Genomic DNA, 26488 nt, shown 5'->3' with positions numbered 1-26488 from the left:
TGTATGATCTGACCTGTGGGTATGTCTTCAGTGACATATCTTACCATTCTTTTCTCTTATTCTATATGGTCCAGCCACATGGGCCACCCTTCGGACTGCAAGACAGCAGTTCTCAAACTTTTTGGTCTCAGAACCCATTTACACTGTACAAATTATGAGGTCCCCAAAGAGGTTTTTTTTTTTTTTTAAGAGTTTTTTTTTTTTAATGTGGGTTATATCTATTGGCGTTTACTGTATTAGAAATTAAAATCGAGAAAACCTTAAATATTTATTGCATCAGTTAAAAATAGGAACAGTAAGCTTATTGGATGTTAATAAAAATATCATTTTTAGTGAGAAAATAACTTTTCAAAAAATAGCATTGCTTTACATTTAAAAATAATTTTTAGATATCTGGCTTACTAGAATACAGCTGGATTTTTACATCTGCTTCTGCATTCAAATAGTTGTGAAAAGAGGTTTGGGTTGTAAAATGTAGTCATTGAATGGATCTTTTACTGAGTCATGATGTTAACATTATGGGTTGGTCATTTTCAGAATACTGGTTTGTTGAGTTATGCAGATTTTCTAAATGTGGACCCATCTCATACAATAATCTTAAAAACACATTTGTTAATACTACCAGTCTCATTATAAAAATCTTTTTTTTTAATATTTTATTTATTTATTCATGAGAGACACCGAGAGAAAGAGAGAGAGAGAGAGACATAGGCAGAAGGAGAAGCAGGCTCCCTGTGGGGAGTCTGATGCAGAACTGGATCCTAGTACCCTGGGATCATGACTCACGCAGATGCCCCTAGAAAAATCTTTAAGTATTTGGAAACTGTCAAGCTCATGATGATGGATTCAATTTTTCCAAAATTCTAATTTTCATTTGAAAACACAAATTTTTATCATTGGCAGTAAATGCTGCCAATTATTTGCCTTGAAGTAACAGATTCACTTAATTATTCTCAAAAATATGTCTATATATATATATTTTTTTTAATTTATTTATTCATGAGAGAGACACAGAGAGGGAGAGAGAGGCAGAGACACAGGCAGAGGGAGTAGCAGGCTCCATTCAGGGAGCCCGACGTGGGACTCGATCCCAGGTCTCCTGGGCTGAAGGCGGTGCTAAACCGCTGAGCCACCAGGGCTGCCCTGTCTACCAAATATATTAATCTTAACACCTGTATTTTCTCTTCTTTCAAATAAAAATGATATTCCATGAAAGAAAATGTTTTACAACTCAAGCGATTGCATACATGCTTTTTCTTGGGACAACATGGTTTGTTTGATATGCAGCATATACACTTTGTGCACACTTCCCATTTCATCACATAGAATATTTTAAAAAAAACATGCTCAAGGGTTAAGGTTTTTTAAAATTCATTATTTTTACTGCCTCATCATGGGCATTCTTAAATTAACTTTTTTTTTTTTTTAACTTGAACACACTGCATTACCTTGTACTAAAATGCTATCCTATTCATCTTTGCTTCTGCACTTTTTGTACATATGTCAGCATAGTGAAAAAGTCAAATAATGTTTTATTATTATTAAAATAGCTTTGACCTTGTGATTGCACTGAAAAGGTCCCACAGACCTGTGAGAACTGCTGCTTCCCAGAAGAACCATACTTTCCCACCCCACTAATTCGCTTCTTTCTCTTTCTTTCCTACAGATTGTGCTTTATCATTCTATTACTTGCTTGTAATGACTTCGGACAAGTTACCTAACCTTTGCATTCCAGTTTCCTTTTCTGCACAAAAAATTGCATCTCTCGAGGCTTCTTATGAGGATTAATACAATTAAAATATGAATATGTTCAAAATGGTGCCTGGCATGTAGTTAATGCTATCATTACATATGCCCTTCATTTTCTTTATGTGCCGCCTCCCACACGAGGCCACTGTAAGCTTTGCAGGGCAGGACCCACATATGTTTCATCTACTACCATTGTATCCCCAGAACCCAGCCAAGTGCTTGGCATATGGTTGGGGTGGGGGGGTTGATAAATACTTTTTGAATGAATATATTTTAAAAATAAAAATAAATTTGCTTGTTTTAGCTGCAGAGCAGTTTGGGGAGAAATGACAACAGATGAAGTTAGTGGTCCTTCTGCTTGGATAGAGAGGAAATTGGAGCGAATAGGTGGGATTTTCTCCCAGAACTTTTGTAAGCCAAACGAGCAGACTGTTTCAGCAGCTGCCTTATAATAAAGAGGAATACTATTGAATATTATTTTGTATATCAGGGGGTGGCAGAGGTTTTTATATTTGACCTGTGAATATATTTTCTGTTTGCTCACAGTCTTTGTTTTGGAATAGGACTTCTTGGCTTTCTATAATATCGGGTAGTAGGAGCAATACTGACCACTCCAGGCACAAGGGAAAAGTGAAGATGGAGATTCTTTATAAAAGGTGTGGGTTAACTCAGATTAGCTCTAAGACTGTTCTGCTATGTGGAAGGATTAGAAGAAAAACCAGAGAATGGCTCAAAATGCTTTTGTTAGTTACATTATTCCCTTGACCTTTGTCATAAGAGGTTAAGGCCACATGAAGAATATGGCTCTGTTCTGCTTCTGCTGTTGGTCCAGATCCTTTATACAACAGTTTCTGTGATACTTTCTTTTAAAAGTCTAGTTCCAGGAAAGAAGGAGTCTCACCAGGTGAGACTGGCATTGCATTCACCAGGTGAAATGGCATTGCTTCTTTTAATGAGACAAGGAGAATTATATAATTATGTAATATATAAAGGTTCTCCTATTAATAGGAAAATCAGTATTAAAGTTAATACACAATAATGGGTTAGGATGGTATTTTTATAGTATTAGGATGGTGTTTTTATAGTGATATCTTGCCATCTCTATATGTTTTTATTTTTTATATTTTACATTTGTTTTATTTAAGCTTTAAAGCCTTTTGGGAAGTAGGTGGGTGTAGATGATCAATTTTAGATACTGGCATTAAATGGCATAATTGCTAGAGATTTAAATTCTAATCTGTACTTTCATCCTAAACTGCATTTTCAAACATTAAAAAAAATCCATACATTTAAAAGCATAATTGTTTCTTTTTAGTGATTACCTTTTGTACAAATACTTTAAAACAGAAGGTATAGAAACATCTGTAGGTAAATATGAGATTATACTTCCTTCTTTGTCAGCAGCTTTCTGTGCTATAGTTCATTACAGTTAAACGGCTATTTGGAGTCAACTGTATTCTCTGTGATTCTTTTTCTTTTTTTTTCTTTTTTTTTCTCTCTGTGATTCTTAAACAATTTGGGGAATGTGTGCTTTTATGTGCATGCATGTCTGTGCCTGCATGTGTGTCTATCTGTGCATTTACATGAGTTATCTTGCTTAAAGCCCTGTCTGGGATTTGGGGATGTGATCTCATTTGCAGCTCATGGGCTGCTTTGTCACCATTTCCCATTACTGCCAGGATTACAAGGATGTCAGGAAGTCTGCGTTTTAATTCCATGCAATTTGTAATTTGCATGGCAACTCACCTAATCTCTTTGGGCCTCAGTTTCTTCATGTGCAGAATAAAAATATTTTTACCAGATTGTTTTGGGTTCTTAGGTTGGGCGTTCTAAAATGTGTTACTAAAATGTTTGGTGTGAATGACATGCCAGAACTAATGACTGATCTAGATCCAACTTCTCTGCTATATAATATGATGTCTGCTTGTTTCTTGTCTTAGAAAGTAGTTTGATCCTCTCCTGAACTCAAGGTTTTTGAGGGGTGCTTAAGGTAAACTAATTGGCATTTTTATCCATAAGACTGTTAAATAAAAACTAGCTTATGTTTAGAAAGAAAAAGACACAGCTGTTGTGTATTTTTAGAAGATAACATGGATGGAGGATTAAGGTCTAGACAAAGTAGAAAAATAGGAAAGCCCAAATAAAAAATTCCCTTGATTTTGGTGCCACAGAGTGGAATCCAGTAGTGACTGATTATTTTAGAAAGGAATTACCGTGTTGGAAAAATTTGGATGTTTGAAAGAGTATGAGATGAGAAATAGAATAGTAACAGCTGCATTCAATACAAATAAGTGGTGATGATAATGCTCTAAAGTTATTAAATAGACTGCCTCTCTATCCTTTTCATTTTTGGGAATACTTCATTCCTACTTTGCCAAATATGTCCTGAATTTTCATCTGTCTCCACACTCCATTCCAGCTGGACCACATGCTAAGAATCACTACTTTAGAAAAATCTCACTAGTGGTAATTTAGTGGCTTGGGTGTCCTGAAGGCCATGGTCTTAAGGCCCAGAGACCCTCCTAGAATGACATCATTTTATCCTTACTGGCTAGGGAAAGAATATGATGGGCAGCTTTGTTTTATTTTTTTCTGTAAATGAATCTCCAAGATCAAATGTAGAAAAGTGAAAAGATTGTATCCCAAGTTAAATCTCTGTGTAACATAGTTTTTTTAACTGTTTCTGGTTTTGTTTTTTAAAACGTTTTTTGAGATACTGCTTGAAACTTTAAATAAGTGTTGAAGATTGAAATCAGCTATTTCCTTTAAACTTTCACCCTCTACTAGTTATGGTGTTGCCAAGGTAAGGTAGTCCTATGAAAGTTCTCAGGCTTTTTTATGGTCAGATTGATTTTGAGTCTGTTACTTGCTAGCTATGTGATTTTGGGCATAACATTTAAAGTCTGACTTCCAGTTTCTTTAATTATTAAGAAAAAAGTTGGAGAGTTTGGTAAGAATTACAGATAATCTGTGTTGTGTATATGCCTGCCATATGGTATATAGATGCTTTGTGGTAGCTGGGAATATTGTTAGTAAGTTAAACATATATATTGTAGCTATAGAAACACATTTTTTTCCTTCTCGCCAGCTGCTTGATAACACTTCCACTGTCTTGCCCTGGGAGTAATTGGGTTCAAAGTGCTGTTTTCCCGCAGACCAGTTAGGTAACCCTGGATATAAAAGCAATTTTGATTGGCCTTAGTTTCATTATGTAAATAGTAATTGTCATAATCATAGTCTTTGTGCTAAGATCTCTTTGAATTCTAACATTTGGTGGTATTAGGAAGGTAGCCATTAAGTAAAATACGGATATTTCTAATCTTGACATAAAATTTATCAATGACTTAAGTTTTTGTAGCAGCTAAAAATGCTTATATTATAGACAAAAAAAGAGTTACTTAAATATGACAATTTAGAATAAACTTAAAATACTTGTTTCAAAAATAAAATTGGGCTTTGAATTTAATTTTACGTTGTTTTACTTATTTTTCTGGGTAGATACAGTGTACTTTATCAATGTATATGATAAAGTAGGGCTTCCTAGGCCCCTGTCCTTCTTCATAGGATCTGGGATGGAAACTTGTCAAGGTCAAGAGAATTCTCATTATGTTGGGGATGATTTGGGGCAAGTTTTCTCTTCTCAGCCTTAACTGTACCATTGAATTTGCCATGGGTGGAATCATACTGGAACAAGTAGACCTTATAGTTGAGGTTAGTGAAGGAGTAATTGAAGGCAACAGTATCAACTTTGCCAGAGTTAAAAGCAGTCCTGGTGACGGGGTGCCCAATATGGCCAAATCCATTTTCTCCGATCTTAACCATTTCTCAGGGACCCACTGGAATTGCACAAGAAGATGCAACTGTCTGTTGAACAAGGAGGAACAGAGAGCCTGGGCTTTGAATTTTAGTATCTGCATCTTCTCTTTGTAAATAATTTTTACTTATTTTTTAAGTTGAGCAACCTCTTGAGAAATTGTTTGACTTAATGAAGAGTCCTTGTTTGTAAAAGGCCACGTTCAAAAGACCCAAGCACTAGACCCTATTTTCCTTGCCCTTTTAGAATATAATCATTTCCGACTTAAATATTAGCCTGCCAAATTAATTAATGAATACCACATATGCCTCTTTAGCTTCTCTCTTAACTCCAGGAGTTTTGCTCAATTATTAACCATGAGATTTTTGGTTTGAAAGATAAATCATAGTGGGATCACCAGGCAGTATATGCCTCTTGAAACACACAGTATATCCCTTGTCACAAAGATTTAATTAAGTAAATCTAATTAAACCTTTAAAGATTTGTTTTTTTTTTTTTAATGTTAAGTTATCTCTGCATCTAGCATGGTGCTGAAACTCACACAACTGCAAGATCAAGAGTCATATGCTCTGCTGACAGGTGCTGCTCTGGCAGGCACCCCTAATTAAACCTCTAGATCTAACTTCCAGTTACAGATCTACATAGAGGAATATATTCCAGATCTACATAGAAGGATGTATTAGACAACCTCATAAATAATAAGACAAATGCAGAATGAAAGTCATTGTTGGGGCACCTGGGTGGCTCAGTGGTTGAGCATCTGCCTTTGGCTCAGGTCATGATCCCAGGGTTCTGGAATCAAGTTCTGCATCAGGCTTCCGGAAGAGAGCCTGCTTCTTCCTCTGGTTATGTCTCTGCCTCTCTCTGTGTCTCTCATGAATAAATAAAAATAAAATCTTAAAAAAAGTCATTGTAATTAAAAAAGATAAGGGTTGTGTGATAGATTAAATGGATTATTTTAAACTATTTCTGGGGAGAGGTTCACTTTAGCATAAGCTTCATATTGCTCAAAAAGTGCATATTATTCAAATATTTGTTTTCCTTTTGTGATTATTTTATTTCAAAGACTATATATAAAAACCTATGGATTTTGAGTTTTGGGTTTTTCTGTTTTGGGGTTTGTTTTTACTAAAAACGACTTTCTAGGCAAGACTTAACTCTTTTTAAAGATTTTATTTATTTGAGATAAAGTGCACATGTGCTCTTGCACACTGAGGAGTATGGATGAGGGAGATACTGAGATCATTCCAAGCCACCCCAGGAGCCTCAAGACTTATTTGTACTTTGAAGGAGCAATCTTCAAGATGTATTGAACATTGTCTAGTAATAGGTGATTTTAGATGTTTATAAGTTTTTTGGTAGGCATATTTTTTGTTAAGTGGAAGATCTATAAGACATATTTATCATACATGTAAATTTTTTTTTCTTTTTCTAAGTTTTTTAGTTAGGAGTATTTGTAAAAGATATGTGTAAAAACTTAGTCTTTAGGCAAAAGACATGAAGTTCTATGTTAATCTCATGTATGTTTATTATATTTAAAGAACAGAGCCAACTACTAGCCTATTTATTTCTTTTAGCATTTAAATCTTTTTTTTTAATTGAATTATTTAGCATTTAAATCTTTTTTTTTTAATTGAATTATACCTGACACAATGTTGCATTAGTTTCAGGTGTACAATAGAGTGATTCAGCAACTCTATATACTGTGCTCAGGACAAGTGTAGCTACCATCTATCACCATGCAGTGCTATTATAATACCATTGACTATATTCCCTATGCTGTACCTTTCATCCTTGACTTACTCATCCTATAACTGAAAGCCTGCACCTTTCCTTCCCCTTCACCCCTTTTTGGTCCATTCCCCTACTCATAATAAGTGTGTTAGTTTGTGTTTGGAGGATGGGGGAAGGAGAGCATGTGCATGCAAGAATAAGAAAGAAATAGATAATCCTGTAAAAAAATAGGCAAGACTGACAATGCCAAGTGAAGGCAAGAACATGAAATTCTCATGCATGGTGGGCATGTCAGTTGCACAATCACTTGTAAAACTGACCATTTTAACAAAGTTTAATGTATTCCTACACCATAAACCAGCAGTTTCCCTCCTTGATATATACTCTACAGAACTGTATTTCATATGTACCAAAAGACAGATTCATAGCAGTATCAATTTAAGAGTCAAAAACTGGAAAATAGCATAAATGTCCATCAAAAGTAGAATGAAAATGATAAATTTTGGTATGTTCATTTAGTGAATACTGTATAGTAATGAAAATGAATGAACTGTAGCTATACAAAACATGAATGAATCCCATAAATATAATCTTAAAAGCCAGGCATGAGTGAATGCATACCATATGATTGTATCTATATGATGTTTAAAAACAGGCAAAACTCGGGGTGCTTGGGTGGCTCAGTCAGTTAAGTGTCTGCCTTCAACTTGCGTCATGATCCCAGTGGCCTGGGCGAGAGCCCTGCACCAGGATCCATGCTCAGCGGGGAGCCTGCTTCTTCCTTTCCTCCCCACTCCTGCTCTCTCTTGTTATCTGTACCACTATCTCTATCTTTCCTTCTCAAATAAATAAAATATTTTTAAAACGAACAAACAAAACAGGCAGAACTATCAGTGATGTTAGAACTCGAGATATTACTTTGATGGTTATGTCTGTGGATGAATGGGGAAGTAGTGATTGGGAAGGAGCCACAGGGATGTCCTCCAGTGCTAGTACTGACCTGTTTCTTTATCTGGGTGGTAGTTAAATAGATACGTTTATTTTCTGGAATTTATTATGTGTGTACTTCTCTGATGTAAGTTGCAGTTGAATAAAAATATTGTAAAAAGGAATGAGGAACTTGTTATGATATGGAGTGATCCCTAAGAAATAACACAAGCAAAATGAAGTGGTGTTTATATTATGAAGCATTTTGGTTTGGTTTATATTTATAGCATGCCACCTTTTTTCCTCTACCTCTGGTTGTTACACAAGCCCCACTTCTTGGCCATCTGTTTTCCCTCCAGTTCAGTCTCAGGATATAAATTCCTATCTCTGTGCCCCTGGTGCCAACCCTAGTCCCAATTTATCACTTTTTTTTTTTATTTCCAACATTCTGTGAGATAGTTCCTGTTGAATATGTCATGGCTGACACAAAAATCAAGCATGTCCAAAACTTAAACTCATCTTCCTCCCTCATGTCTAAATAAACTACCATCCTAATCTTACAATTTCCTTCAATTTCAGTATTTAAGCTTGAAATATGTTATTGTCAATCTAATTTTCCACTAGACATCCAATCTGTAAGTGTTGCCAACAATTTCAGCATTATGAAATGTTTTTTTTCTATTTTCAAAGTTCCCATGATAAAGCATTTGGCAAGCCACAGTAGGGTGTTCCTAGTGTTGCTGTCTTACCTGCAAATAGCATGTCCCTAAAATGTCACTGGAAGAAAATGTTTCACAGTTACACGGTGATGATGGTTGCATAACTCAATGAAAATACTAAAAACCACTCACTCATACCTTTAAAAAGGGCATTTTATAGTATGGGAATTATATCTCAGTAAAGCCATTATTAAAAACAAAAATGTCATTGAGAACATGTAGTGATTTCCAATGAGATTAAATCTCAGTTTTGGTCTTTCATCCAGAGCTAGCCATTCATCCAGCCTTACTTTCCTGTCTAGGCTTGGGAATTTTGTCAGCCATAACTTCTCTAAGTAGCCTGATCTCCTTGGTAACATACATCTTCATCTCTAGGAAGTGCTTTATGTAGAAGATTAATAATCTTACGACAGTAGTCAAAGCTGTGGGTATTCTTTCTGTCTTAAAATTGGGGAACTTGAGTGAAGACAGAGTGATTTGTAAGCACTGTAAACACAGGGCTAGTATTAGAATTCATTTCAACTTAAAGATATTTATTGGGGCACCTGGGTGGCTCAGTTAGTGAAGCATCTGCCTTCCGTTCAGGTCATGATCCCCAGGATCTTGGACTCAAGCCCACACTGGGCTCTCTGCTCAGCGAGAGGGCTTGCTTCTCCTCCTTCTGCCTGCCACTCCCCTTGCTTGTGCTTGCTCTCTCTCTGTCAAAAAAAATCTTAAAAAAAAAAGATATTTATTGAACATCTTTTATGTACTACATTGATTGATGCAGTTGGGAGGTAGAGATGTATTTCAGCCCTTTGGTTGCTGTACCCAGAGAATTTACCTAAGTTGCATCTGGTTTCTCTCTGCCTCTGCTAGTCTTCTTTCCATCTCTAGACTGCTTTACTATAAATATCTGCTTTACTATTTATATTTTGTCCTTGTCATTTAACTGCAAAGCACTTCTAAACTCTCTTTCCCTCCCTAACCTTTTTTAAACTGTTGTTCACTTTGAATTCCTTAAGATGACCAATTCTCAGTATCTCTGTAACTTGACACATTTTTCTTTGGTTGGCTTGCATTTATATCACCTCAGTTGATAAGAAAGCTTCTCTAAGACCTAAGTAATTAACTATAATTTTAAACATATTTTACATAATTCTTTTCTCATTGAGTTGCATTGTTCTGAACCCCTTGATACTTAGTACAATTATGTTGAATTAAATAGAAAACTCAGGCCTTTTCTTGAGCTTTAACCTGCTGGCCAGTTAGGAAGACCAGATTCACAAGAGACACACATCTTGTGCACAATTGTAAAGCACACCAATGTGAAAAAAACTTCAACTTGAATGGGTAAGCAGTTCTGAGGAGTTGTTCTTCTGTGCTGTAACAGTTAACTGTAGCTTACAGTTGACTTCTGATATTTAGGCCCATTATGACCTTAGTGGCTCCCACCTTTGCACCTAAAATAATTACTAGATAGTGGGTTGGTTGATAGAGGTTAGTGTTCTCTGGGGTGGCCACTTACTGGCCTCTCCTTTAATGTACCATTAATGTTAATGGACCACTGTAGCACATGTTATCTCTAAGGATGATGAGCCATCCCAATCTTTATATTTTCCTAAACTTTGTAGGTAAAGGTAAAACAATGAAAAGCCCTCTTCAAGTAAGCAAAGTAAAATGGAAGTAGCATTCTGTGTTATTAGAAGATATTGTTTTATGGAGGTGCTTAGCTGGCTCAGTCGGAAAAGCATGCGACTCTTGGTCTTAGGGTTTTGAGTATGAGCCCCACATTGGGTGTAGAGATTATAAATAAACTTTTTTTTTTTAAAGATATGGTTTATGGTAGAGTTGGTTCTCTTGCCACTCAAGTATCTTACCTGTGCTATTGAATTTATGACTGTATAGTTGGATGTCTTAAGAGTTGTCAATTCATCTATTCAGGCTGGTGTTCATCTATTCATTTTAAACACAGTCTGTGTCATCTTTGAATAATTACTAGAGTCAAAATAAAGAAAATTAAGCTTACTTGATGTTTTTTATTGTTGCTTTATAAGGCACAGTTGGTGGATCTGAAATCTGAACTGACAGAGACACAGGCAGAGAAAGTTGTGTTGGAGAAAGAAGTCCACGATCAGCTTTTACAGCTGCACTCTATCCAGCTTCAGCTCCATGCTAAAACTGGTCAGAGTGTTGACTCTGGTACCATTAAGGCAAAACTGGTAAGTAGTTTAGAAGGTAACATATACTTACATGTATTTTAGAGGATGAAGAGGACAGTTTTTAATGAGGCTTTTGAATATAGAAGGTAATATGTGCTTAAGTGTGGGAAATTTAGAAAACGCAGGAAATGTAAAGGTCTTCATGATCATCCACAGTCTCAGCACCTAGAGGTGAGAAGTGACAATATCAATAAGCAGTTGATACTTAGAATAGGATTTTTTTCCTATTTGAAAATATCTGTGTAAAAATATTTAAAAGATATTTGTAATTATAACGTGTAAACAGTTTTTTGCCCTGTTGGGTGAGTTAGGATTAAGTTCATCTGCATATAACAAGTCCAGAGAACACTGGGAATATTCTTGAATAGTACAAATTATTTTCTTTCAAGCCCTGAAATAGGCAGCACAGAGCTTATGTGATGGCTCTATAGATACTAAGTATCCAATATGCTTTTTGTTGTTGTGTTCGCCATTTTTAGCTCATGGTTTCCATCCTTAGGATCTCTTTATTCTAGGCAGAAAGAAGGAAGAATCTAAGAAAAGGGCAAAAGGATGCTTCCAGGCTGCATTAGTGTTCTAAAGAATTTTTCATGAAATCCTCCTCAACAATTTTTGCCCGTCAAGTTAGCCATCTCATTGGCTATCCCAACTTGCATTTCAGCCTCTTAGTTGGTCACGTGGCCACCTCTTGTGAAACTGGAGTTGAAAATGGAATTGGGTGCCAACCACTGGCATATTTTTTCCTATTGCTCTTATGAGCATTTTTTTCTGCCATTGAACATTTTGTAATGTTTGTATAATATAAATGTATTATATATACATTTTCCATAAGTAACCTTTGCCCTCTTAATATAAGTAGAAAAATTTTTTAAGTCTCATTTCAGCTTAATCTCGTACTTGTTAAGTGTGCAAGTATGTGCCAGACACTTGGTTGACCATAGGGGACACAGCAGTAAGATAGATATAGCTTGGGAGAGGCAGGAAATGAAATGAGGATGATGATAGTCATACATTTTTAAATTTTACTTGTTAGAATTTATTTAAATGAATATTTCCATTCTCCTTAAATCTTTTAAATTCAGAAATTCTATGAATCTAAGTTAGTAACCTTGTTCTCTTTAACTGAAATGAGTCAGATTTCTCACTGCTTTTTTGGGATATTTGATGTTTACGTTGAGAAACAGTGTATACATTTTCACTAGAAAAGAGTTTACTTGAAGTTTTAATGTTAGATCTGAAGCAGGGTGCTGTAGTAGAAGGCACTGAACCAGGTGAGCTGACTAATTTGGTAAAACAAAAAGTTTTAATCTAACACTGTGTAGTTACTGTAGGTTATGGATTTGCAAATATATTTGTTCTAATGAACTTTACCCAAATGATATTCAACGTATGGGAGTTTTCCTTATAATGATTATACCACTAGATAAATTCATTTGTTTGATATTTTTCTAATTATCAAACTTTTTTCTTATATCTTAAGTCTGTCCCCTCTGTGGAGGAGCTGGTAAGTATGTTGTTTCTGTTTGGCTTTAATACGTTACGCTGAAGTGTTCTTATTGTCTTATTTGCATATTATATGTTGTCACTTTGTATTTGGATGTGATGTTCATGATGATAGTTTTTTAATCTTCCAGTACCTGAAAAGTTCAGTTGGTGGCCCATTGCTCTTTTCTCAGTACACGTTGTGAAAGATTTTTCTTTTGTTTGTGATTTATAACCATTATTTACAGAGCCCATCCATTTTTGACAACTTTTAAGCCTTGTAACTTGTTGAAACCTCTACTTCAAAAGAGCAATTGGTTTTCCCACTTGAGTATTTTGAAGATATATTAAGAACACCTAGCTTTTTTCTCTTTTTCTATTTGAACTTATCCCCAGAGAAAGAATGTGCATGTTGGTTTCGTATTCATCTTCTGCATGTGTCACAACTTTTTAGCAGTCTTGGAATAATTGTGTGGCCTTTGAAACAACTGAATTTTGAAACTTTTTGCCAGAACTTATTTTAGAAAATAACAATGTATAAATTCTTAATATTTTCCTCACTATGCTAACCTAATCAGGTTCCAGTTTGTCTGATGGCTTTATTTCTTTTGAAAATACACTGTTTGGCTCTCTAAATACAAAATGAGCTTCTTGCTTATTACCTAATAAATGGGCTAACTAAAGATTCATATTTTTTTTCTTTAAAAACTAAAAAGATTAACTTCAGTTTTCTTAGTCCTATTCATGTTTGCGAATGTTATTTTCAGGCCTGACAGTTTGTCAGAATCATTAGGTGTTTGAATCATGAAAGCAAAGTGGTGACTTAATATGTGTTTTGTAAATTCCATAAATACTGTATAAATAGGTTATCAGGGCAATTGTACATAGACAAATATCAATGTAAAGTTTATTTAGCCCATAAACCAAAGAATACTTGGTCTTCTGGAACTTTTTTTCTGAAACAAATAGCATTAACTTCAGTAAATGTCATAAGAAAGCTTATTGTTCATGTTATCTAAACTGTGGAGTTTTTTTGGAACTGATTCTTGCCTTTCAAGAAATATGCTCTGAAATAAATTGCAATTTTAATAATTCTAAAGTTGTAAAAGGAGGATTCTAGATTATTCTTCAGATTCTTGAAAAACAGTAATCAAAGAGGCAGTAAATATATCTACCATTTGGTAATGACTCATTTTAGCTTGTATATTATTTTTTTGTGTTTAAGACTGTGGTACTCACTGCCTTATATTTGAATATGTCATATATTGATGTTTTAGTGTATCATTTATTGATATACTATTGAGAAAACAGTAGACCAAAGCAGACATTAGATTAGTACCAAAGTATATTCCAGAATTGTTAGAGGTTTGTTTGAATTTGTTTCTCAGCTTACTACCCAGAATAAAAAGGGAAATAATTACAATAATCAGTACCCATACAAATAGAAACAGTATCATTTGTCGTTTGCTCAAGAGAAGCATTTTTTTCTGGTGCTGAGCAAGACCTTTATTTAAGTCTCACAAAGGGGACAGGGTGAACAGTTTCTTCCACATCTCATCAACAGATACAACCACATTTACACAGGATTTATAGATTCTGTTTATCAGTAAATCGGTAAAAGCAGTTCTATAAGGCAGTAAAAACATTTCTACTCAGAATAAATGGAAGTTTACAGTGTTTTGTTAATCTAAAAACAACACTTAAAATATCTATCAGGGCCCTTATTCAACTCTTGGAAGAGTTTTATTTGGCCACAGAGCTTTTGTGTATTTGAGTTTGACTGCCTTTAGGCGGGATTTTGTACCTTCCATTTTCCACTCGACTTTGTCTTGTATTGGTCTGTTTTGTGCTTGGGTCCCTGAAGGCATTTACATTGGTCACCCCTGAGTTGTAGGAGTAGACATATTGTACTTTATACTTTTAAGGTAAATTGAACATTATTTCTCATATGTAAGCTTGTGATAAAAATTGGATGGCAAAGATCTTGAGGTTTTATACTCTAGCTAACACCTGTAATTCACATATATAGACTCTCTACCAAGTAGAGCATTCTTTTATGAGAATTAAAAATGGATGTCCATCCTACCTCCTAGAAGGCAGGTAGGGAGGGCCCTGTTTTCCTCCACAAACATTTATTTTACTTCATTCACTTTGACATAGGGATAGATGAATCACATCCCCAAAATCAGTGATAATCTGTACCATAGATATGGTCATGCAGAGAAATTTTTTAATGTATAAATTTTTCAGTACGTTTGTTACCAGCATTTTTCCATTACCATCAAACATTCTTTAAAAAAAAATTAGAGTATCTGTTCTAATTTAAGCAGTTTAAGTTTCTGGTAGTCCTCTAAGGTAAATTAACCATGGAATCTATGTAAGTGAAGAATTTTGACTTGTTTATAGAATTATTGCTTTAAAGTTAATTAAGTGTTTGGATACAGCCACCAGAGTGATTTTTTTTTTATTTTAGTCTAGTTTCTTGAGTCATTTTTAGAAAATAAATAGGGAGAAGATTTAGTTATTCATTGCAACCACTCCTATTAGTGTATGATGACATAACCTTAGAAAATACTAATTATTTTAGTATCCTCAGTGTCAGAGTACCCCAAGGCATGAAATTATCTTATGTGGAAGTGGTCCCAACACCTTCTGGTACTAGTTAAAAAGAACTGGATCCAAATCTTTGTATGCTCCATTTTATAGAAATGGTAACTTTTATCATATGCTTTCATTGTTGGTATTGTAACAGACTGTGCGCTTTTATGTATTTTGAGAAACATGGTCTGTTGCTAAAAAGCCTTAAAAAAGTATTTTCATTACATTGTGCGTGGGTTTTGTTTTTGTTTTTGTGTTTTAAATAGGAGAGAGAGCTGGAAGCAAACAAAAAAGAAAAAATGAAAGAAGCTCAACTTGAAGCTGAAGTGAAGTTGTTGAGAAAAGAGAATGAAGCCCTTCGTAGACATATAGCTGTTCTCCAGGCTGAAGTTTATGGGGCAAGACTGGCTGCCAAGTACTTGGATAAGGAACTGGCAGGAAGGTGTGTAAAAAATGAGTGCCTTGTATTCTTAAGTAGCTAGATATTTAGTGAGGTTGACTCTTACCTCTTATGGTAAATGAAACATTAATCTTTATCTTAAGAGTTATTTTATAGGGCAGCCAGGGTGGCTCAGCGGTTTAGCACCGCCTTCAGCCCAAGGCGTGATCCTGGAGACCCAGGATCGAGTTCCTGCATCAGGCTTCCTTCATGGAGCTTGCTTCTCCCTCTGCCTGTGTCTCTGGCTCACTCTCTCTCTCTGTCTTACTGTTAATATTGATAGCATTATATATTGTAGATTTATTTAGCCATACTACATAAGTATTTCTGGTTTACACATACACAAACACACACACTGATAGGAACTTACTCTGACATGCTAGTAACTCTAGATCTGCACCTTTCAGCCACTTCCTGCCTTGAAACCATAAAAGATGATGTTCACATGTATAGCCTTTCTTAAGGAATTCTTTCTGTGATCATTGAAATGTAATCTTTCTTGACTCTCCAAAACACTTTGGAATGACAGTGACTTTATCATAATAATATGGTGCTCTCCTTGTATTAATTTTTTATAATCACAAAATTTGGTGATTTATTACTTTTGATAAATATTTTTTTACTTATTCACAGCACATTAAGAACTGATGTGAAGCAAATAAAAATAATTTATATCCTGTTGAAGTGCACATTTTCTAGTAACTTTTGCCATATTTAAAACAGTAATTTTTAAAAAGAAACTGTCTTTTAAAAAAATGTTTTTGTACTGTTAGGCTCCTGTAAAGACTAATATTCAATAGTGCCTGAGTTTGTTGACCTATCCTGATTGTGTGCAAGACATGTTCATTGACATCAGTCTCAAAAATTTTTTAGATGTATTTGAATTAAGTATATGGTTAGAAAAGGTTTCATTCATTCTTTTTTTAAAAAAAAAAACTAGTTTTCTCTTGAAGATATCTGTTCTTTTCAGACTTTTGGTATGTTACAAATCTGAGAAACATCAGGAGGTCCTAAATGTATTAATTACTAACAGGTTTTATTACTAACAGAAATAGGTTTTCTGTTGAGGTTTATGCCAAAGCTACTGGTATCCAGTAATTCTTCGGAGTTCTCTCTGTAATAAAAATTATAATAATGAAAAACTAACTGAATTAACTGTTTTCTCAATATAAAGGGTCCAACAAATACAATTACTAGGGCGAGATATGAAGGGACCCGCTCACGATAAGCTTTGGAACCAGTTGGAAGCTGAAATACATTTGCATCGTCACAAAACTGTGATCAGAGCCTGTAGAGGACGAAATGACCTGAAACGACCAATGCAAGCCCCTCCAGGCCACGTATGTTTGTTTTGTTACTGTTTCATACTCAACCTCTTCCTTCTTCCTTTAGTCAGAAGTCCTTTTCATGGTTTTTATTTAGTAGTATTTAAAACCATTATTTTAAAAGTTAAAGTGGAATTAAACTTATTTAGAACAGATACATGAAGTTCTTAGTTGACTTACCTGAATGCCCTGAAACGATATTTCTGAAAACTGAACTGTTGCTAGCAGATACATATTGCTCGTACTTTGACTCATATTTCAGAATTTTTCTGGATCATATTTAGGCATGTTTAAATTCATTTTTTAAGCTTATCAGAGAACATGTCATGTTAATAAAGTGGCAAGTGTTTTGAGGGTAGTTCTTAAGGGAATTTTTGGTAACTAGATTCAGCTGTAGTTTCTGAACTAATGTTTCCACCTGTTTGGTCTTGAATTAAGATGGAATTTGAAAAAAAAAAAAAATGGAATTTGAGGTCCGTGTCCAATTGTCTGCTTCTGTAGCCATCATTGTACAAGAGATTTTCTATCTGGATAAATCTTTATTAAATTTCATTACTACAGCTGTCTGATAATATAAGCCTTTCCATAATAAAAGCATGTCTGACTCCTTCCCAGTGGCTTACATATCTTATTGCCAGATAAACTATGGTCTTAAACAAGTTCAAGTATTTGTTATCTCTGCAAAGATTATTTTAAGAAGAATTGATATGTACATGAAATTGATGGGAGAAGAGTGCAGATTGCAAATAAGCCCTTTTGCCATTGTTTTCTCTGGGACTTTGGGGCACATTAAATTCTAGGAAGTGGCCAGATGGCAAGAGTTACTTAATGCTGCATAAAGGAGTATGAACTTTAACCTGATAATCATGGGATTTTTTAATAAAATGGTGGACTTAAGATTTAACATTATTTTGACATTACTTTGGTAAAGTGAAGAGAATATAACAGGAGAGGGCCTAACTAGAGTCGAGTACATTAGAAAGATACTATAGTAACCTGCGGAACAACTGGTGAACATAGGGGAAGTATATTTGAGAGAAAGGGTAGGTTTGAGAGAATTAGAATCAAGGAGATTTGGGGGCACCTGGCTGGTTGAGTCAGTAGAGCATACCACTCTCAATCTTAGAATTGTGAATTCAAACCCCACACTGGGCATGGAGCTGACTTTAAAAACAACAACAACAAAAAAGAATCAAGAGGACTTGGTGATTAACTGCTTTTGGTTAAGTGGGTAAATGAGAAGGAAGAGTAGATTTTTGATGTGGGGAATTGAGTGAGTTGATGGCATTCACTGATAAAGCAAATAGAGGAAAAGGAAGATTTAGGAGGAAATGTGATGAGGTTTGTTTTAGACATGTGGTGTTTGAGGTGCCATTGCAACAAACAAAATATATCCAGTTGGGCATATGACTCTGGAATTTAGGAAAAGTCTTGAGTTGAGGAAACACTAGGTTAATCATCTGTCTGTTATAATCAAAACCACAGAATTGATTAAGAAGCCAAGGAAGTACATAGAAAAGGAGCGCGTGGTGAACAGTATCAACTTTCTGCAAGGTTTAAATAGGATAGTGACTAAAAAGTATGCATTGAATATAGCCGTGTTGGTTGCCAGTGACTGTGGAGGAGACAGTTTTAAAGAGCAAGTGTGGGCAAAACCCTAATTACAGTGACTAGGATAATGAATGTGGGAGGCAAGGAAGTAGATATCATTAGGATTAACTTTGTGTGAAGGTTGAGGAAAGGTGGAAGGAGGGTGGTATCTAAAGAAGATAGGTAATTGAAGGGTTTTTCTTTTGTTTTATATTTTCACATGGTCTGTATTTAAAGCTGGAAGAGGCTTAGAATTTGTTTATATGCTGGACAGGGAAGGAACTTAGAGAAGGAAAGAGTAAGAGTATCAGAGAAAGAATAATTAATGGAGAGTAAAGTCCTTTATTTAAGAGGTAGACTCCAGAGCCCAACAGAATGAAAAGTAATTAATGATCCAGTTGGCAATTTGCCTTTTTTTTTTAAATCTATAAACTAGTTAAAATGTATGTAGATCTTTATGATATTTTCTAGTGAAAATAAACATCTTACCACTTTTATTTCTTGAAGCTGTATACTTATCAGTTAATTCCTGGCAATAGTTTCCCTTGTAATGTCCTAAAAAGGAGATGAATAAATATGAAAGAACCTGAAAAAGAAGGTCATCCATCCATTTCACTATATTAACAGAACAACTTTTTATTTTTCTATTTTATCTATTATTTTCTTAACACTTTACTGTATATCCATTCCAGGAAATTAATGAAGATTTCTAAAAGCAAGTTATATAGCATGGGTTTACTCCATTTGATGATATATCGTTTAAGTAATACTAATTTTTCTTCTTTTTTTTCTTCCAATAAGGATCAAGACACTCTAAAGAAAAGCCAGGGTGTTGGTCCAATTAGAAAAGTTCTCCTCCTTAAGGAAGATCATGAAGGCCTTGGCATTTCAATTACAGTAAGAAGTAGTGCTTCCAGTCTCCTCTTTTGTAGTTAACTAGTATAATCATGCTCCCCTTTGGACATCCTTGGGAAACAAGTATTCTGGATATATCCCCTCCATAACTAAATTTATTCCCCTGGGCTCCAACACTTCTGTGTAAACTTTTTGTATGTAAATCTTCCTGATGACTATGAAGTATTACTTTAGTAAAATTATAACTTTATTAAGCATAATTTAGCATTTTCATTATGACTTGGTTTGTAGTTCTGTGGAATATCCTATGATTGCCACTAGGAGCCTTTGAGAATGGATATGACTGTTTTCTTCTACATTAAATGGCTCCAGATTGTATTGTTCTTTTCTCTTGTCTCATTTCTTTGTTGTCAGTTTTCAGTGGCCCTTGAGTCCAAATAGTCTTCCTTTCTAAATTTGATGCCTTTACAAACAGTTGTCTTGGGCAGCATTTCCGAGAGCAGCCTATTATAAGTACATATATTTGGAGTCGTTTTGTTGTCCTTATAGTGCTTTTGTTCCAGATGAATGAATAAGATGGCTTTACTCTTTCATTTGGTAATACTTAGATACTGCGTGAGTTCACTAGCATTTTGGTACTGCCTAATATGGAAATTTCTTTTATCATAAGTTTACCTGGTAGGTATTTATTGAATACCTACCTACCTACCTTTGTGAATGCACTGCCCTCAAAAAGCATAAATTTTAGGAGAAATAATACACATATATCACACACACAAATAATTATAACATGAGCTAAAAAGTGAAAGTTACCAAATTTCATCAATTCCATGTTGCATATTTTTTCACATTTTAATATCTGAAATTGAGATTCCTCTTATACTCTTAAAATGATTTTTATAGTACATAAAATAATGGTAGGCCTTGTTATTTATAGTGATTTTGATCTGATAAAATCTAATAGTGCTGTGGACTATTAATATGTAATATGTAAAATACTTTTTGTTTAAAGCTTAACCAATTGTAGTTTTTTGTTTTGGGGTTGGTTTTTTTTTTTTTTTTTTTTTTTTTGGCTTTGGAATGTGTTTTAGAAATGTATGTTATTGTTTTATTCAGAGATAACTCTTTGATACCCATAAGAATGTATTTACCATTACCTAGATAGCAAATAATATTTTACTCAGTGTTCATAGAAGATACTGAAATGTATTTTTAAGAAGATATTTTATTAGAATAGTCTGTGACTGTACAAAGAGTAAACTAATTGACTGCCTTTTTTTTTTTTTTTTTTTTTTTTTGTTAGGGTGGGAAAGAACATGGTGTTCCAATCCTCATTTCTGAGATCCACCCAGGGCAACCTGCTGATCGATGCGGAGGACTACATGTTGGAGATGCTATTCTGGCTGTTAATGGAGTTAACCTAAGGGACACAAAGCATAAAGAAGCTGTAACCATTCTTTCCCAGCAGGTAAGTTCCTTTTATGTAATTAAAATTGGATCTATTGGTTGATTCTTTTTGAATCTACTGAATGTTATACTTCAACTTGAGGCTTCTCAAGTAGTAAAGTGTTTATATGTAGATACCAGTTCCCTTTGATTTGGGCCTTTTATAGAAGACATTTGTCCAGATTTACTGAAAAAGGTCTTATTTGTCTTTTTCCACAGCTCTATAACTTTGAGCAAGTTACTTAAGTCCTCTGCTCTGCTACAGTGCCCTTATCTGAGAGCTGCAAGGATTACGCATGTTAATTCATATAAAGTGCTCAGAACAGGACCTGGTACTCAGAAAGCAAAACATCAGTAATGACTAAAACACTATACAAGTAGATGGTATTATAGAAAAAACAATGCTAGGAGCAGATTGGTTTTAGTGATAAATGTTAGAACTGATGAAAGAGTCCTTAGAAATCATTTAGCCCAACCCTCTTACTTACAATTAGTAACCTGAGGTTCTTAGGGATTAAATGATTCACTCAAGGTTGCAGAGAAATTAGTAGAGTTGGGATTCATACCCCCAACTCCTGTTTGTTTACTTAAGGTGGACTTTTTGATTTGTTTTTTTCTTCAAGAGTAAGGTTGAAGAAATTAAGAGAAATGTTGATAGTATATTGAGATGTGTTTGGATCATCAGTGTAGAATTGAATCTGAGTTGAAAGTGAATTTATAGCTCGTTTGGTTCAACTACATACGTTGCGTAAATCTCTACAGTATCACTGATTAAATATTTATGTTAAGGGGGGAGTTGTTGATGATAAAGTAGTCCATTCTATAGTTGTACATTGCGGTTTTTTTAGAAAGGTCTTCCTCATATTAAGCCTAAAAGCTGGATCCATGACTTCTGCCCACAGACCTAATTCTTTAATCTAGAACTTTACTGAATACCACAGCATTATCCCTCTGTCTCCCCAAAATGGGATGTTTAAAGTATTATCTGCTAAGAGAGATTGAAAAATGTAACCCTAACCTCTTTCAGTTAGTGTTTTCTCAACCCAACTTGGCCACATCCAGTCGTTATAAGAGTGAGATGAATGGCAGCTGTGGTAAAGGAAATACAAAGGGGCAGTCACACGCTTTTTGTTTTGTTTTGGTTTGGTTTTGTTTTGTTTTTGTTTTTCAGTCACATGCTTTTAAAGAAATGCTAAGCATCTATTAAAATTCTGAAACATAACCTTAAACTGCCGAGAATGCATAGTACCAACAGACTGACTTAGTGGCAGTAAAAAAAATCAGAGTTGCAAATGCCAGGCTTGTGTGTAGTGATTGTAGTCTCATTAAATGACTTGGAATGTTTTTTTAAACATAAAATAATCTTTTTTGCTTGAACATAAGTTTTATTAAAGAGTAGCAGTATGAGGCAGGCGTCTTGGTGGCTCAGTCAGTTAAGTGTCTGACTCTTGGTTTCAGCTTAGGTCATGATCTTAGGTTTGTGAGATCGAGCCCCATGTTGGGCTCCACACTCAGCAGGGAGTCTGCGTGAGAGTCTCTCTCTCTGCCTCTCCCTCTGCACCTCCCCCTGGCTTGCATTTTTTCTCTCTCTTTAAAATAAATAAGTAAATCTTAAAGAAAAAAAAGAATAGCAGTACAAATATTCATTTATTTATTTTAAATATTTTTTTAAGTTTATTTTTTAAGTAATCTCTGTCCTCAACATGGGGCTTGAACTCACAACCTGAGATCAATTGTCATCTGCTCTTCTGACTGAGCCAGCCAGGAGCCCCCAAATATTACACATTTTGTTTAGTAGAAAGGCCAAGGGCTTTGGAGTAATGTTTTTCTATTTTACATGCTCATCATATTGGGAAAATTATCTGCTCTTTGCAGAATAATTCAGGTTTCTGCCTCATGTAAAAGATACTGCACTGCAATAGAGAAATTTTGAGGATTGAATGATACAGTTTTACACAATTAATAAAATAATTACTTATTAACACTGTAGTACTCAGTGAAAGTTACATAAAGGTTCAAGACCTATTCAGTAAGAAACAAATCATTGTGTAGAGGTTTCTTGAATTAATCAGAGAAAAGTTTGTGTGATGCTCTTAAGTGCGAATTTAGTATCTGACTACTTAGATGGATTTCTTGAATTGCTGTGTCAAGTATAAAATGGCAGAATGACTTTTAAACTGAACATTTGTTCTAAAATTGTGTAAGTTGAGTAGTTAAGCATCCTTTTTAGGTTAGATCTGTTAGCAAAAATACTGTGACCAGTAGAAAGAACTACTGTAATGTTAAAAGGAAATTACTTAGGATTCATGGAGTTGATCTGGATGTAATGACCTCTCTGTGCTTTTCTACCTCTTGAGATTCTAGAATTTCATTATTTGTTGTCTTGAAAGGAGCTACATCTGAGGTCTACATTTTTTCATGCCTGTCACTCATCCCAAGGAATTTGGAAAACCATTTTTGAGTACAATCACAATAACTTGACTTCCCCATTTTCTTTTCTCATTATAGAGAGGAGAGATTGAATTTGAAGTAGTTTATGTGGCTCCTGAAGTGGATTCTGATGATGAAAATGTAGAGTATGAAGATGAGAGTGGACATCGCTACCGTTTGTACCTTGATGAGTTAGAGGGAGGTAGTAATCCTGGAGTTGGTTGCAAAGACACGAGTGGGGAAATCAAAGTGTTGCAAGGTAAAAATTGCTTCAAAAGTTATTATTAATTATTAATAATAAGTTATTAATTATTAAGAATTAAGAATGAACAACTGGAGAAAAATCCATTTTAATTGGCTCTCTAAGCCTCAAAAAATTCTGTATGTAAATCTTGGAATAAAAATGGTTAAACCAAAAAAAAAATGGTTAAACCAGTCCTCATCCTTTTTTAATACAGGATTAAAAAGAAGAGTCTTTTTTCTTTTCCAGTGATCCTTCAAACAAAAGTTTCATAGTAAAGTTCAGCATGTATATACTTAACTGACATTCATAAAATGTTCCACAAAAAAACTCATAAATAAAAAGATGAATATGTGTTTTTTAAAAGTCATTAATGTATTTTTTATTAATAAACTTAAAATACAGAATTTTAGATTTCTTAGTAATACTTTTAATGATGAGGAAATCATCATTAACAGAATGAACAGCTGTCCTTTGCTTGTAATTTTATTGCATTCTGGTCACAAGGCCAAAATTTTATTTACATAGTTCTTCTAGATTCATTTTGTATTTTTATTTATTTACTTTTTTTTTTAAGATTTTATTTATTCATGAGAGACAGAGAGAGAGAGAGAGGCAGAGACACAGGCAGAGGGAGAAGCAGGCTCCACACAGGGAGCCTGATGTGGGACCCGATCCCAGGTCTCCAGGATCACACCCCAGGCTGAGGGCGGTGCTAAACCGCTGAGCCACTGGGGCTGCCCTCATTTTGTATTTTAAGACAAGTATATTACCAGTTATTGAACTGCAAGTAATCCTTGAAAAATAAAATTCAAGTTTTCTAGATTCTGAAGTAAAGACTGATATATATGCCTTTTAGAGTGATATATCTTACTGTCATCTTGTGTGTTAATGCAAAAATTCTCTCATGATGCAATGATTTGTAGACTAGTATCAAAGTTAGACCATTGTCTTGTGATTGTTATTAGAATCAGGGTATGTGACCTTGTGACCTTGAGGTATTAGAATCAGGGTATGTGACCTCAGCGGTTTAGCACCGCCCTCAGCCTGGGGTGTGATCCTGGAGACCTGGGATCCGGTCCCACATCAGGCTCCCTGTGTGGAGCCTGCTTCTCCCTCTGCCTGTTTCTCTGCCTCTCTCTCTCTCTCTGTCTCTCATGAATAAATAAAATCTTAAAAAAAAAAAGTAAATAAATACTTAATCAGTGTGCCTGATTTTATAATTGTGTGTCATCTAACCCTGATTGGGTTTAGTTCCTTTGTTATTATTTACACATATTTTAAAGAAAAGTTCTAGCCCTTTTACCTAGAGCAGTAGTTCTTAAATTGTGATATGTGAATCATTGGGGGTCCCTGAGACCCTTGTAGAGAATTAATGAGATAAGAACTGCTCAAATTAGGGGTGCCTGGGTGGCTTAGTCTGTTGTGTCTGACTTCAGCTCAGGCCATGATCTCAGGTTCCTGGGATCGAACCCCAAATCAGGCCCCCTGCTCAGCAGGGAGTTTGCTTCTCCTGCTCCTCCCTCCCCCATTTGTGTTCTCTCTTTCTCTCAAATAAATAAAATCTAAAAAAAAGAAAACCTGTTCATACTAATGCTAAAACAGTGTGTGTGTGTGTGTGTGTGTGTGTGTGTGTGTGTGTGTTTTCTGAGTTGATATTTACAATGATGGTGCAAAAGCAGTGGGGATAAATACATTTGCCTTAGTATGAATAATGGCAGCGGTACCACAACTGGAGGAATCATTGTTTCTTCCTTGCTATCTGTCTACTCAGGGTAAAAAAAGAAAGAGAAGAAAATGCTAGTTTTATGAAATAGCAAAACTGTTCATTTTATTAAATCTGGGGGGGGGTTTAAGATTTTATTTATCAAAAAAAAAAGATTTTATTTATCTATTTGATAGAGCAAGAGCAGGGGAAAGGAGTAAAAGGAGAGGGAAAAGCAGACTTCAGCAGGGAGCCTGAAGCGGGGCTCAACCCCAGGACCCCAGGATCATGACCTGAGCCAGAGGCAGACACTCAACTGACTGAGCCACCCAGGCATCCTCATTTTATTAAATCTTGACCCTGGAGTACATGTGTTTTTCATATCGTGTTTTATGAGCTGGGAAGTATGCATAAAACACTGAGTCTCCATGCTGAACTAAGATGCTACTCTCAAAGAAAAGCATTTAAGTGATTAAGTAAGCCAGCTGAACTGGCCATTTTTTTTCATGGAAGACAATTTTGACTTGAAGAATGACTGACAAATTATTGGTTGTTCAGATTATTGGCAGCCATTTCCTTTAAAAAGAACAAAGGGAGCCCATCACTTCAGGGAAAACAACTGAAGTATATATTGCCAGTGATAAAATTTCAGCTTTCAGGTGACAATTAGAATTTTGTAAAACATTTATCAATCACCATGAACTTGACAGGTTTCCAACACTTGTGTAATAAGATTGGTAGTGATGTTAATAAGTTTTTTTTTTTTTTTAATAGTAAAAATGGAATGTCAGCTCGTGGAATAGCTACATAACTCAGGATCTATTATTTTTCAAATGACCAGTGTATGATGTTATAAAATCCTGCGTGGGTAAAATAGCCACTCAAACTGCAAGATAGACAAATGGATTTTAATATAATAGTGTGAACAGTTCAAGGATAACGGTTTCAAATTCTGTGGTGTCAAGTCCAATTTAGGTATATCAAAGAAGAATACTGACAGTATCCGAAAAGCCTATTAAAATTAGTCTTCCCTTTTCCAATTATATATCTTTGTGAGGGTGAATTTTTTTATTTACTTGTAATAGATGGAGCAGAGGCAAATAAGAAAATCAAGAAAATCCAGTTATCTTCTAGAAAGCCAGACTTTAAGGATATTTGCAAAATTGAAAATAATGCTCCTCTTCTGTCTAAATTTTTGGAAAATGGGAGTTATGTTCACCAAGACAAATATGT

General features: G+C 34.9%; 2 protein-coding genes across 3 annotated transcripts in view; one reads left to right on the top strand and one right to left on the bottom strand.

Moving 5' to 3' along the window:
• Nucleotides 1-26488, top strand: part of GOPC (golgi associated PDZ and coiled-coil motif containing) — a 38734-nt gene that overhangs the window by 8077 nt on the left and 4169 nt on the right. The window contains exons 2-8 of one of the 2 annotated variants that reach the window (XM_077900861.1): nt 10980-11144; nt 12625-12648; nt 15491-15666; nt 16838-17003; nt 19380-19475; nt 20737-20901; nt 23388-23568. In XM_077900861.1, the coding sequence (XP_077756987.1) occupies nt 10980-11144; nt 12625-12648; nt 15491-15666; nt 16838-17003; nt 19380-19475; nt 20737-20901; nt 23388-23568 (973 nt within the window). The remainder of the gene's footprint in view (nt 1-10979; nt 11145-12624; nt 12649-15490; nt 15667-16837; nt 17004-19379; nt 19476-20736; nt 20902-23387; nt 23569-26488) is intronic. The other variant, XM_077900870.1, reaches the window with a different exon arrangement.
• Nucleotides 10942-26488, bottom strand: part of DCBLD1 (discoidin, CUB and LCCL domain containing 1) — a 99185-nt gene continuing 83638 nt past the window's right edge. The window contains exons 15-16 of the mRNA XM_077900840.1: nt 19068-19133; nt 10942-11309 (exon numbers count right to left, since the gene is read on the bottom strand). Of these exons, the coding sequence (XP_077756966.1) occupies nt 11257-11309; nt 19068-19133 (119 nt within the window). The 3' untranslated portion in view covers nt 10942-11256. The remainder of the gene's footprint in view (nt 11310-19067; nt 19134-26488) is intronic.

This window comes from Canis aureus, chromosome 1 (genome assembly GCF_053574225.1).
Source record: "Canis aureus isolate CA01 chromosome 1, VMU_Caureus_v.1.0, whole genome shotgun sequence".
In the NCBI taxonomy this organism is placed as follows: Eukaryota; Metazoa; Chordata; class Mammalia; order Carnivora; family Canidae; genus Canis; species Canis aureus.
This window is presented reverse-complemented; position numbering and strand designations above follow the sequence as displayed.